Source organism: Trichechus manatus, unplaced genomic scaffold, assembly GCF_000243295.1.
Source record: "Trichechus manatus latirostris isolate Lorelei unplaced genomic scaffold, TriManLat1.0 scaffold00022, whole genome shotgun sequence".
NCBI lineage: Eukaryota > Metazoa > Chordata > Mammalia > Sirenia > Trichechidae > Trichechus > Trichechus manatus.
The window spans coordinates 6,111,973-6,126,061 of record NW_004443958.1 but is presented as its reverse complement, the minus strand read 5'-3'; the positions used below and the strand labels follow the sequence as shown (position 1 = coordinate 6,126,061).

The window sequence follows — 14,089 nt, the reverse complement described above, 5'->3', positions numbered from 1 at the left end:
TTTGAAATGTAAATTACCAGTTGCTGTAGACTCACTGTGTGTAAGACTCTATGAGTGTCAAAGTAGAACTGTGCTTCCACAATGTTTTCAATAGCTGAGTTTTTGGAGGTAGATCTCCAGGCATTTCTTCCGAGGCACTTCTGGGTGCACTCAAACCTCCAACCTGTCGGTTAACAGCTGAGGGTGAGAGCATTAACCATTTGCACAACCCAGTTGTTGTTGTTAGGTGCCATGGAGTTGATTCTGACTCATAATGACACTCTAGGATAGACTAGAACTACCCCATGGGATTTTCAAGGCTCTAATCTTCATGGAAGGAGCCCTGGTGGTGCAGTGGTTAAAGCGATTGACTGCTAACTGAAAAGTCAGCGATTCAAAACCACCAGCGGCTCTGTGGGAGAAAAAGCAGCTTGCTTCCATAGAGATTTATAGCCTTGGGAACAATTATGGGGTCTCTATAAGTCAGACTCGATGGCAGTGGGTTTGGTTTGGGTGATCTTTATTGGAGCAGATCACCAGGTCTTTTCTCCCGAGGAGCCACTGGCTGGGTTCAAACTGTCAACCTTTCAGTTAGCAACCAAGCACTTAACTGTTGTGCCACCACCTGGGTTTCAACACCCAGGGATTCCCTAAAATGAAAATAATACTCCCAGTAGATATTACACCTTAAGTTCTCTTCAGCCTTTTTAGCTATTAGGTGATTTTTTTCTTCTGTTTGTCTAGCAATCAGACAAGGATCTTGTCTGCTTGTACCACAACATCTAAAGGACTGGGGTTTAAGCATCGAGAAGGAGGTAGATGTGAGGTGTGCAGGAACATCAAAATGGAGAGTAGGATCCACAGGAGCGCTGGGTGGGAGAGTATCAAACACCTATATGGGCCCAACTGGAACCATTTGTTTGTCCCACTTGTGTGACATCATTACCCCTTCATTCATAATGCACTGGTAATTCGTAGGCTCACTATCCACAGAGGAAAGAAGAAAGGCTGGTTTATGGGCTGGGCATGGTTAGAAATACGAATGAAAATCATTGTTCTACATTATAAATGTATATGCTCTGTAGGTGTCTATGTGTGCTTATATTACATATGTACATATGTTAGACATGCATTGAGTACACATGAGCAGATATCTATATATGCACACATAAACAGAATGGTTATGGAAAACTTTGGAGCTGTGAAATATTCTCAACGGCTGTTTTTCTTTCTTACCTAAATATGATAACATAGAAGAGTAATGGCATGTTAAAATGGAATCTTAAGTCATCTAGCCCAGCCAGCTCATGTTGCAGACTAGGAAACTGAGGCTTAGGGAGGTCATGTGTTTGTCTATAGTCTCCCAGTGGGTTCCTGACTCTTGCAAAGGTGCTCATTCCATATCTCGTGTTACCTATTATGTGGATGAACACAGGCTTCGGTCATGTAAGCTTTATTCACTATATCAGCAGATAATCCTTGTATAAACCAAAACAAAAACAAAAAACCTTTTGCACTGAGTCGATTCCGACTCATAGCAACCGTATAGGACAGAGAAGAACTGCTTCATAGGGTTTCCAGAAAGTGGCTGGTGGATTCGAGCTGCCACTCTTTGGTTAGCAGCTATAGCTCTTAACCACTACGCCACTGGGACTCCAATCTTTCTGTACAGCCATTTAAATATCAACCCCCTGGTGTAACTATCATTTGAATTTTTCATATAATTTTTCTACCCCTTCTCTCCCTCCCACCCCTTCCCTAAAGTAAATTCTGCAACTGGCAACTTTGAAACTTGTTACAATCCAGAACGTTAATAGGGTTTTACATTTTTAGCAGCCTAATGATGCGGATGTAGAACTTTCCGTGCTGGTCCCTTAGGGGTTTCTATTTTGGGCGTTATTAAACCTTGCTATAGTCCGAAGTATATTCGAACTTTCTATATTTAAAAAAATTCCTTTTAAACTTCATACATATATTTGTATGTGTGTGTGTGTGTGTGTTTTCCTCTCGTCCGTCAATTAGGTAGAAATTTAGACATTATCAACAGCTGAACTTGAGGATATTTGTCAAGTATTATTCTATGTTTGGTGAGGAAAAGAGAAACCACTGCCATCACAATTTAGTATATTTTTTTAAGCTAAATTTACACCCTCTTAAAAATCTTTTTTGAAGTCTATTTTGCAGTTTAATTAATGCAGCAAGGGTTTTTATTTTACTCTCAGTGGAGATAATCTTAATCCATTCACGGTGACCTTTTCTTGTGCAAATTAGTTGTAGACGCTTGTTTAAGCAAATGGTCCTTTACATGATGTCTCTTCTTAATGATGGGTTTATAATTGAAAATTGGCTTACTCCCATATGCCTAGTTTGTATGAGAATATAAAAATAGATGTGGACTTTAAAATATATAAATGTATATATCAGTATCCCAAAAAGAGGAGGGAAGAATCCAGTGTCTTCAGGCTATGATTAAATTAGACTATTAGAGTCAGAAAATACTGGTGACATCTGCTGCTGTCAAAGTCACACGTGTCTGCCGAGCATCAGAAGCGCTTGAAGAATGAGAGTGAGTTCACCTTGGCTCTGGCAATCTGAGCCTTCACAGGACACGAGCCATCTCTACTTTCACCCGTTTTCTTAAACTCATAAAGAACTTGAAACTGGGTGTTTAGGAATATGTTTGTGGTAAGCACTTTTGAAGTGACAGCCCTAAACAAAATGAAATCCTTTTCGTCTTTTCTGAATGTCATTGGCATGAAGAGACAGGTGACACTCATGTTGCACTCTGCATTTTTTCAAGTGCAAAAACAGCGTGATACCATTAAACGGTACTTGAGCAAAAGAAACAACCATCTCTCCTGTAGTACAGTTCCCCATGTCTTCTACTATTTTGTCTTTTCTCTCGTTGCTTCTCTTTCCCCATTTCTTAGGCTAGCTTCCTTCTTTCTCAGCTCCTCTTTCCCCTTTAAGTCATGTCAGCTGTTCGTATACAGGGATATTTGTCTGGGATAACTGAATGTTTGGTTAAAGGTAGAAACTCTGGCTTGGAGAAGAAAACAAATTTTCTGTGCTTGCAACGGAACTTTCCCGAGAAGTTTTTAATAGCATGGTTTTAGGCGGTGAGGAACAAGAATAGTCTTAGTTTTGCAGACTGAGATGGCATTAAACAAAGAGATGAACTAGCAGTGAAGGTTTTTTTTCCCCCTTTCTTTAACCTTATAGGCGCAAAATATTTTATGAAGCCATGAAAATGTGATTTCAGAGACAAAGGCTGGGCAGGTCAAATTGTTACTAAGACCATCAGACTTGTCTTTTTATGTACTGTTTGCTGTGTCCAGCTTGACATTTCACATTTGTTCTCCTCCGTGCAGCAAAACCCCTTCCCCAGAATGGAAGCCACCTGCCCAGTGGCTTTCCTGAGTGGGTCTGGGTAATTTTATGCAGTTGTGCATTCCAGATGTTTATTCATCCCCATTCCTACAGGTCTTCATTTGCTGATTTCTCCTCCTCTCTTTCTAGGTATGATTATCGGGAAATGCTGCACAATGCCACTTTCTGTCTGGTTCCTCGTGGTCGCAGGCTTGGGTCCTTCAGGTTCCTGGAGGCTCTGCAGGTAAGAGACCTTGAAACCTCCCCAGCAATGGACTGAGGATTGGCATCAAGCTGAGTGGATTTTACCTTATTACCTCTCCTATGATATCTAAGCAGAAGGCGTGGCTTCCCTTCAGGACTCAAAATCTGTTTTCCCGAGAAAATCTGAGAACATTTGTTAACAAATGGGGCAGGAGGGAGGAGGGGATTTATTCACTGCCTTCGGACATTAGGAGTCCTTGGGTGGCGCAAATGGTTAAGCACTTGACCACTAACCAAAAGGTTGGAGGTTCAGTCTACCCAGAGGCACCTTGGAAGAAAGGCCTGGCAATCTACTTCTAAAAAAGCAGCCTTTGAAAACCCTGTGGAGTACTGTTCTACTCTGACACATGTAGAGTCACCATGAATTCAGAACTGACTTGATGGCCACTTGGTTTTTGGGCATGACAAGATTAAATCGTTTTACCAGCAAGGAAGGTGGGTTTTCCAGGGACATGGTTGCAAACAGCAGGTAGATCTAATTGCAACCTGGTCTGCCAGACAATTTAGCTGGACTCCCCATAGATGCCCTGATGTTTCCGTGGAAGCCAACGCCAAGAGCAATGAAAATGGTTCATTATTTGTTCTCTCCCAAAGCAGAATTATCTGTCATGTCCCCCTCTTGGCCATCACTCGGTTCCTCTAAGTTCTGAGAGTAATGCCCATCGGCGTTGCTACTCCCTTGGCCCAGCTCTTCCAAGTCTGTGCAGCTCATTGGTCCCTGCCTCCAGCTCAGAGCCTATGTGGCAGTCTCTCCTCTCATTAACCTCCCTCTGCAGAATGCCTTCTTCTGCCAAGACTGTTGGCCATGGTTCCCACTGGGAAGCGACAACCAGTCTTCCTTGATAGCGAGGAGTAAGCGTGCTCTTAACCTCTCTCGTCCTCTATTCCTTGTCCCCTTGCTGCTGTGTTCTTTGCTCCTCTGTGTCTGTGACTTGCTGGAATCTGTGCTTCCATAGCTCTGCTTCATAACTTCCCATCCCTATCTTCCTTACTGCAGATCATTCTGTCATGTCCTCTGACACAAGGGCTTCCTTCTCCTGAAAGTCTTTTTCACTGCGCTCTGTGAGTTCTGTGAAGCATACCGTCACTAATGTTCTTGTTGCCTCCTGGGATGTTGCACGGAGCAAACTGTTCTCTGGTTTGGATTAGGAGTTATTTGGAAGCCGGATTTTGTCATTAGCCTGATGTTTCTTGGCTGCTAGGTCACTGTGCAGATAGTAAATTGGTACAACAGTGGTTTGGATGTCTTCACCCAAAGGGAGCAAGGTTCCAGTTTGGGTGCTTTGCAGAGCGAGGGCAAAGTCAGTATCCTGTAATAATTAAGTCCACAAAATTAGGAATGCCAAGCCCCATCTGCTGTTTGTTGCTCATGACCTTGGGGTAAACCACTTTGCAAATGGGCTTGTGGCAGTTACAATGGAAAGCTGTTTATATTCAAGGTTGGTTTTATGCTAGTATTTTGATGGTGAAAGATTTTGTTACATTAATAAAACTTCTCCAACGAGGCCAATGGTCTCCATGGAAGTAAGGTCAGCCAAACCAGGTACTAGAATAGAAATGGGGTTTTAGCTTCTAGGGCAAGACTTGCAAATATTTCAGTCTAGGCTGGAGACATACAGCCTTCATATGACTTGGTTGGTAACTCTTGAAGGCTCACTTTTCCCCTGGCCTAAGCAATCTCAGATCCCTGCAGTGTCAGAAATGCCAGTAATTAAATTTGTACTGATTTCTCCCTGATTGAAATGGTTTCTTCCGCCTCTTTCCTCACACTCACGGAATCCCCTTCTCCACGCAGGCTGCCTGTGTCCCTGTGATGCTCAGCAATGGATGGGAGTTGCCATTCTCTGAAGTGATTAATTGGAACCAAGCCGCCGTCATAGGCGATGAGAGATTGTTATTACAGGTAAGGAAGGGGCTTTGGCCTTCCACAGGTCAGTGGATTATTGCTGCCCCATCTAAACTTTGAAAGAAGATGAATCCAAAAGGTCAGCTCCATAAAGGAAATTTTACCATGAGAAAACTGCCTGTGTCACGGTGAATATGTTGTCATTTAATATGACATTGTTCACTTTCCAACAGATTCTTGCTCAGGTCCAGGGAATATATTTTGATAAGAAGTCATTTGTAAAGAAACATGAGCTTTCATGGTATGAGGAGGTGGATATCCACCTCCCTTAATAACCAGAATTTTTAGAAATGATGCTAAAGAGTTTTGCACCACTCACTTCAGATTCCTTTCCCCGTTTCTGTGTTTGCCTTCAGATTAATTTTCAGAAAGAGAGAGGTCTCTTGGGTTGGTTCCTATAATTAGTGTCAGCACTGCTCAAATGATCCACTCTGGGTGCCTGAGTGCACGTTAGCTTTAGGAAGTACATTTAAAAGAGCAGCACCTAGTAGAAGCCTGTGCTGAAGAGCTGCCTACAGAGGGGGATACAGTACTCACAGAGAAATCTCAGGGCAGTAATCATCACTAAGGATTCCTAAAGCCCTTTGTGCAATAATGTTTTAGAGTGAACATAAATTACCATGAGCTTTCCTTTAAAATTATAGAGATTTTAATGTTTTTTTATGGCATTGTGAACTTTTTTTTAATCTTTGAATCCACCACAAATATTTGTAGCATGCTTTTTTTTTTAAATGCCCTTGCTGTTTTTCAACATCCAGAAACGTGACTTTCTAACTACTATTGATTCTACCTTTGTGCTACTGACCAGCCTGCTAGCTGACTAGTGAAGCCACATAGTAGTTTCCCTAAGTAACAGGTGAAATATCTGTAACTGAGAGGGCTGTGTGTTTGGTGAGTTAAGCTGATCACAATTTCTGGAACATTCCTTCTATCTAGGTATGCAGCTCTGTGATCTCTGTGGCCCCTTGGACTTCAGGCACCAAAGAGGAATAGGTGATCAGGCAGAATCTGTTCATTTGGGGTAACTCACACTGCCCTAAATACAACTTGGTTTCTTAGGTGTTAACTGAGAAAGGGATCTGGAGTTTTGTGAAAGGGCCACATTATGGCTGTGATTCCCCATTATGATTCTTTAAGGAAATTGTTGCAGAAATACTGAGAATACCACCTGACACCTAGATGGGATATACCTGAAATGTTTACTTATGAAAGGCCAAGCAAAAGTTATACATGTCATTCTTCTTTTCCATGTTTCTTTTTTCCTTCCTTTTATTTATTTTGTTGTTGTTGGGAATATACACAGCAAAACATACACCATATTGATTTATTTGTAATAATAGATGCCCATGAAAGACGCTTGGGAAATAAAGGGAATAAAAATCACCAGCTGTAATCTCTCCCCTTATGTACCAACACTCCCACTAATTTGACAGGAACATGTTGGGAGTTTGTCTTTGGGATGGAGAACATTCCAGGACCCTTTAATTGTGGGAGACTCATTGCTACCATTTCACCAAAGATGACTCATATTTCACCTTTTGAAGCAACTTTTTGACTGGTGAGCCTGAAGACTCCTTGCCCCCCTCCCTGAACTTTCTTGTGTTTTTCCCTTCTCATATGTAGTCTGTCTTTGCACAGCTGCCTCCATGTTGAACAGCGACTGCACTGTTAACAATAGTTTTAAAGAGCTGGCACCCAGCCTGAATGTCTGCTCTGGGAAATGTTTTTGTTATGTTACAATTTTTCATTTCCTGTTTTAGAACAGCTCGGATGTTTTTATTTGCACATATTCTTGTCATCATGTCGCCAAGAGAGCTTGATGTTGCTTTCCTATATCTATTTTGGTAGATTCCATTAGTTTTGTTACCAACATGACCTTTTATTAAGACTTCATTGAGTCCTGCAACTTCCAAAACAATCCAGCTAAAATGGAATTAATTTATCAACTTCCCATACCTGTCTCTCAGGACAAGCAGATTAATAACCAATAGCCAAATGCCATTAAAACTTGGAACTCTGTCTTTGCAGTCAACTGGAATTATCTTCCAGAGTAAGGGGTTCTTCTTTGCAGAGTGCTGTCAGACTGCACTTGTATCATATACACAGACAAGTGGAATGCATTGCAGTTGATACTTGATGTAATAAGACCAGTGCCTTAGGATTCTGTAAAGAAACAGAACCAGCAACATATAGTATATAATGTATATTATTTGTATACATAAAAAGATAAAATATATATTATATATAATACATTATATACTATAGTATATACATATGTAATATATATTGTATACAAATAATATACTATATACATATTTTATATATATATATGGAGAGAGAGAAAGAGACCGTTATTTTGAGGAACTGGCTCACACAATTATGAGGGCTGGCAAGTCCAAAACCTGTAGGTCATATAACAGGCTAGAAACTCCAGCAGTCTTGTGTCTGAGATCCATAGGTCAGGTGACAGACTGGAAATTCCAAAGGTTTGTCTAATTATAGTCTTGAAATAGAATCCTTCCTCAGGAAACCTGTATTTTTGCTGTTAAGGCCTCGTTGGATAAGGCCCACCCACATTATGGAGGGTAATCTACTTAGTTTAAGGTCAACTGATTTAAATGCTATTCACATGTAAATATCTTCATAGCAACATCTAGACTAGCGTTTGATCAAACAACTGGGCACCATAGCCTAGGCATGTTGACATGAAATTAACCATCACAATCAGGATTCAACTTACATGAGAGAGGGGAACATATTGGTAGGTGAATTCATGTTATTCCTTTTCACCTTTCATAACCACAGCTGACTCAGTTTTCTGGGGGACCAGATAGCAATGATAGCTCTAGGTATTGTTTCTCTAATGGGCTGGTTCCTCACGACCAGGATGAAACAGTGATTCCAACCTCTGTGACTCTCAGAAAATACCACTGACATTTAGAAGAGAGCATGATTATGAACATTTAGCCAGATATTTTATTTTCTAATCTCTCTCTTTGGAAATTCAGGTAATTTTATCACTGAGTAAAGAAAAATGAATTTTCTTTGACTTATCAAGGATCCATGATATGATGGTTTCACTACCTTCTTCATGTATATTAACATATGTTAATATAATCTATGTTAATCTCACATATATAACATGTATGTTAATCTTACATATATATAACATATATATGTTAATCTCTCTTTCAAAATCCAGGTAATTTTATCAGTGAGTAAATGAAAATGAATTTTCTTTGACATATATATTAATATATATGAAGAAGGTAGCGAAACCATCGTATCTTGGATCCTTGATGAGTTAAAGAAAATTCATATGTATAGAAAATTCATGTATATATATATAGATAGATAGATAGATAGATACGGGTATAGAGATATATAGAGATATATATTTGTATATTTTACTCCTATTTCACCTCGAGCCCTGATTTCAGGCTATTGTTTGCCTACCAGTGTTTCTCCTTTACCTGTTGCCTCCATGTTTCTTCGGGTTGGGAACCCAGATATACACTTTGGGACACAGATTTAGTATCTGGTTTTGAGCATTGCCAAAGCAAATGAACATTTCCTTTTATTCTTACTGTGAAGCGGTTCCATTGCTCCTCCTAAGAGGAATCTTGAATGAAAGAGTGTGCTACCACCTCCTTCTCCTCCAGTGGAAATTCAGATGTAGTTCTAACCACAGTGCCATGGGTAACTTTCTTATTAAAGCAGCTAACAGAGCATGCCTCCTTCAGCCCAGGCCCACCATGCCTGTCTGATTAGTCATGCATTAGAGAGGCAAGCATGCAGAAGGAGGTGAGTGTAAAAGGGCAGTTGCTAATCACAAGGAATCTCCCCTAAGAGTATAGACTCTATAAATGAAATAGACCTTGAACTGTAGGTGAAAATAGGGAACAAGCCCAGGAAACTTGCCAGAAACCCAGGAATCACACTTTGGAGCTCCACACCCAAGCAAGTTCACATGTAGACTTTAAGCCAATTTGTCCAACTTCGAATATTATCTCCTTATTTCAATAATGCAGGAGAAAGACCTGGCAATCTATTTCCGTAAAGATTACAGCCAGTTCCATAAATATTGCCCTCTATGCATTCAGTTCTACCCTGTCACATGGGAAAGCTATAAGTCAGAATGGACTTGATGGCACCTAATAACAACAACATGTCAGTAATGGAATCCCTGGGTGGTGCAAATGGTTAGAGACTCGGCTACTAACTGAAAAGTGGGCAGTTTGAGGCCACCCAGAGGCTCCTGGACAGAAGGGCCTGATGATCTACTTCTGAAAAATCATCCATTGAAAACCCTGTGGAACAGAGTTCTACTCTGATACATATGGGATCACCATGAGTTGAAATTGGCTCAACAGCAACTTATTTTTTATGTCAGTAAGATAATAATTATAATAGCTATATTAAGCTTCCCATGTTCTAGGCACTGTGCTAGGCACTTATCTGATCTTCATTACAACCTTATGACATTAGTACTATGTTCTCAATTTATAAATGAGGAAATGGTATCTGAGATACCAAGTGACTTGTCCAAAGAAACAGAGCTAGTAAATGATAGAGCCAGGAATCCCACCTTAGTCTGTCTGACTCCAGTGCCCCGAGCTGAACCATTAAGCTCGACTACTATTAGAAATAATGATATCTTATGGTGACTTCATGGAGCACTGGTGATGCAGCCAGTTAAGCGCTCAGCTGCTAACCAAAAGGTTGGTGGTTCAAACCCACCCAGCGGCTCTGTGGGAGAAAGACCTGGGAATCTGCTTCCATAAGATTACAGCCAAGAGAATTCTCTAGAGCAGTTCTACTCTTTCACATGGGGTCGCTAAGAGTCGGAATCAACAGAACGGCACCTAACAACAACAACATGGTGACTTCAGATAGCTATGTTCGCGTTCAGCTCTTACTCTTGAATAGCTACTAGGTAAAAGCCACTCTCCTAGCCTTACAAAGTGTAGCAGGATGGATGGGACATACTTCCATCCCTTAAAATTGTAAAGCCTGATAGAGAGCAGTAATTGGTAAACATGTCTGTTCTACAGATCAAGTTAGATTGGGGGTAAAGACTGCAGCCAAAAAGAGAGTTCTGAGGGGCTGAAAGGCTCAAAAAGGTGAACTAAGGTATGTATAGATAGAAATGACCAACCCCAGCTTCAGGTTGGATGGAGAGGCTCATTGATGTTTCCTGAAAAGTCTTTTTGTGGATGTTTTGCAGTTGGTGGAGTGGCAAGTCTTTGAGTGCTTGACGGATAGAGTTTACAGCCTTCTCTCCAAAACCAGTAGCCACTTCTCTGTAAAGTTTGGTTGTCATTGTGCAGAGTTGAGGATTTCTGGGATCCTAAGAGGAGGGAATAGCAATTGCTTCCATAGAAACATCCTAAGCAACTGATAAGCTCTACTGAATCGGTGAACTATAACTTTTCCCACGTTAAAGGTCATTAAGGGTGATTCTCATTAAGTGCTATTTGTATTTGGCACTTAGGGGCATTTTAGCTTAGGGGCTGGTGCTTTTCGGTAGATCTGTACTCAAGAAGCTGGATGCTATGGAGAATAAAAGCCTAATCCCACTGGGTTATTTTGCTCAGGACAGCATCACTTTGTTTTACAGGTATAGTTATTATGTGTTTACCTTGTGTTACAGATTCCTTCTACAATCAGGTCTATTCATCAGGATAAAATCCTAGCACTTAGACAGCAGACACAGTTCTTGTGGGAGGCTTATTTTTCTTCAGTTGAGAAGATTGTATTAACTACACTAGAGGTAAGTGAGACCACTTGGCTCTTGGCCGTGAATAATAGTCCTTTATACATTTTTCTCAGCCTTCTGTTTTGCCCTTGGTATGATATATGATTGGTCAAATGGGGCAAAAACAGATTTTCTGTATTTAGATATGTCAGTGAATCCCCTTTTACTTGCTTTTTTCTGTGCCCAAGCAAATACTTCCATTCCTGACAAACTCCACAGAGGAAAACTGACGTGGGGAGTAATTGCTGTCTTCTGCCACAGAGGTTGGCTCTGTCTTGAGTCATTTCAGGGACATGTGGCTAATGACTGTCTTCCGGTCATTCACATTCAATAACATCCTTTGAAGACATATTTCTGGAGTCCATTTCGAGAAGGGATAGTGACCAACTAGGGGAAAATCCCTACCATTTTAAAAATATGAAGAGTTTACTGGACGCCATAGTCCAGCGGCATTGGGGTGACAGCAAAATTGACAGCAAAATTAATTCTCAAGACATATGCAGCCCAACCAGCATCAGTGTTGTCGAGATGTGTTAAGAAGAAAATCAGGATTGTAACCATCTGGTGCAGAAAGTGTTAAACTTTATGAAAGTAGGAAATCTTTTAGGCAGATGGGTGCCATCCTCAAGTTGCTTTTTTTAGGACAGGAGGAAAAAAGGCGAGGGAAGCATGGATATGATTAAAACCATTGGAAGTAGAGCGGATAGTGATGGCCTGGGGCTACACTGAAGTAGCACGAAGAGCTAAGAAAAGATTTAGGAAACTGCACACTCATGAATTATAGGCTTGCCGGAAGGAGAGCAGAGATCCGCTGGTGAGGCACAGCACAGAGAGGATTCTGAGATGTTCCCATAATGAGGTAGGGGCCTGACTTTTGGAGTTATTTATTTTGGAAAAGTACTCCAAAAGCTAATGTGAATTGGAGCATGCACTGAAAAGTCTGAATAATGTCAAGAAAATTCCAGTCACCCTCTTGTGTCCACATCCCTGTTTTCTTGCCACCTGGAGTTACCATAGCCAGGGCTGGCTCAAGTCCCTGGTGCACTTAGGGCATATATTGACTTAAGCCCAGCTTGAGCTCCTGCTCTCACCCCCATGTATGCACCAGTTATAGTGTCCTCTCATGCAAGGTGTGGTTTTTCTCATACTGGATGTAGGTGAGAAAGCTATTTAGGATGCAGGCCCATCCACATGAGAGTGACAAAGCCATAATGACTTCCAAGGACTGACTTGTTTTTTTATTGCAAGCAAATGTTTCTTATTCCTCGAAAAGCACTCTCCTCAAATCAAATTCATCAAGTTTTCATTTCTATGCATAGCAGCAGATTTGAATATTTAATAGTTTCTACCCTTCTCTTTACTTCGATCCTGTCCAGCATTGAAGATCAGAGGACCAAATCTTTCCCAAGCCCTTCTTAAGGAAAGATGAATGTTAAAAAAAAATGTTTTTTTTTTCCATTTTGGAGTGGAGAGTTCTTTTCACGAAAGAAATACGTGTTCATTTTCGAAAATAATGGAAATTACTCAAAGCATAAAAGAAAATAATCAACCTATACAAACCACTGTTAACATATATAAACACATATATTAATGTTTCTATGTAAATTATAAATATGTTTTATCTTTTAATTAAAAAGGACTATTTATACATGCTTTGTAACCTGTTTTTTCTGCTTAATAATATGTTGTTAATATTTTCTCATGTTATTAGATTTTTTCTACAATTATTTTAATGACTGTATAATATTTTATTTATGATATAATTTAATTCCCTCAATTAATCTCCAATTTGGAGACATTGCAGTTGTTTCCAATTTTTTATTATTATATACATCATTGAAGCAAATAGCCTGAGAGTAAGTTGTTGTATATGTCCAAGATTATTTTCTTAGGATACATTTTTTTAGTATTCAGAATCCTAGTTCAAATGTTATACCAAACGCTAAGGTTTCTAACATGAATTATCAATTTTCCTGCAATAGGGTTGAACTAATTTATACACTACCAGCTTATATGAGAGGACTGCTTTTGTTTATTTTGTTTTATTCCACTTTCACCAATATTGGACATTATAATTTTTTTAAATGATAACATTGTTTTCTCAGGCAACTTGCAAAGAAAGAAATAGAAATGGTCATGATGTTGTTGTCCTATTTGTCTCACTAATTTTTAAAAGCTTATTATATTACAGATATTAACCTTTGATAGTTTTGTTGCAAATATTTTTCTTTAATTTGTGGTGTGCCTTTCAATTTTGTTTATGATCGCACCATCCTTTCTTCTGCACCTTCTCCATTAGCTACTATTTAGAAAGAATTTTTCCACTCATAATGTTTATACATGTACACACACATATGTACATACAGATGTATATACATACACACAGATATAAAAACCAGGTGTCGTTGAGTTGACGCCGACTCATGATGACCCCATATGTGTCAGAGTAAAACTGTGTTCTACAGGGCTTTCAGTGGCTAATTTTTCAGAAATAAATCTGAAGTGCCTCTGGTGAAATCAAACTTCCAACCTTTACGTTAGCAGCTGAGCACATCAACCATTTGTATCACCCAGGGACCCCACACACAGGTATGTGTGCATGTATATATGTGTATGTAAATATTTTATACTTATACACATATATGGAGCCCTAGTAGCACCGTGGTTAAGAGCTTGGCCACTAACCAAAAGGTTGGCAGTTTGAATCTACCAGCTGCTCTTTGGAAGCCTTATGGGGCAGTTCTACTCTGTCCTGTAGGGTCACTATGAGTCGAAATCGACTTGACAGCAGTGGATTTTTTTTAATACACATA

General features: G+C 40.0%; 1 protein-coding gene across 1 annotated transcript in view; it reads left to right on the top strand.

Moving 5' to 3' along the window:
• The window catches only part of EXT1 (exostosin glycosyltransferase 1), a 320,136-nt gene that overhangs the window by 277,092 nt on the left and 28,955 nt on the right, over positions 1 to 14,089 (top strand). Inside the window, exons 2-4 of the mRNA XM_004372966.1 lie at positions 3,499 to 3,592; positions 5,408 to 5,515; positions 11,172 to 11,291. Coding sequence (XP_004373023.1) covers positions 3,499 to 3,592; positions 5,408 to 5,515; positions 11,172 to 11,291 — 322 coding nt within the window. The remainder of the gene's footprint in view (positions 1 to 3,498; positions 3,593 to 5,407; positions 5,516 to 11,171; positions 11,292 to 14,089) is intronic.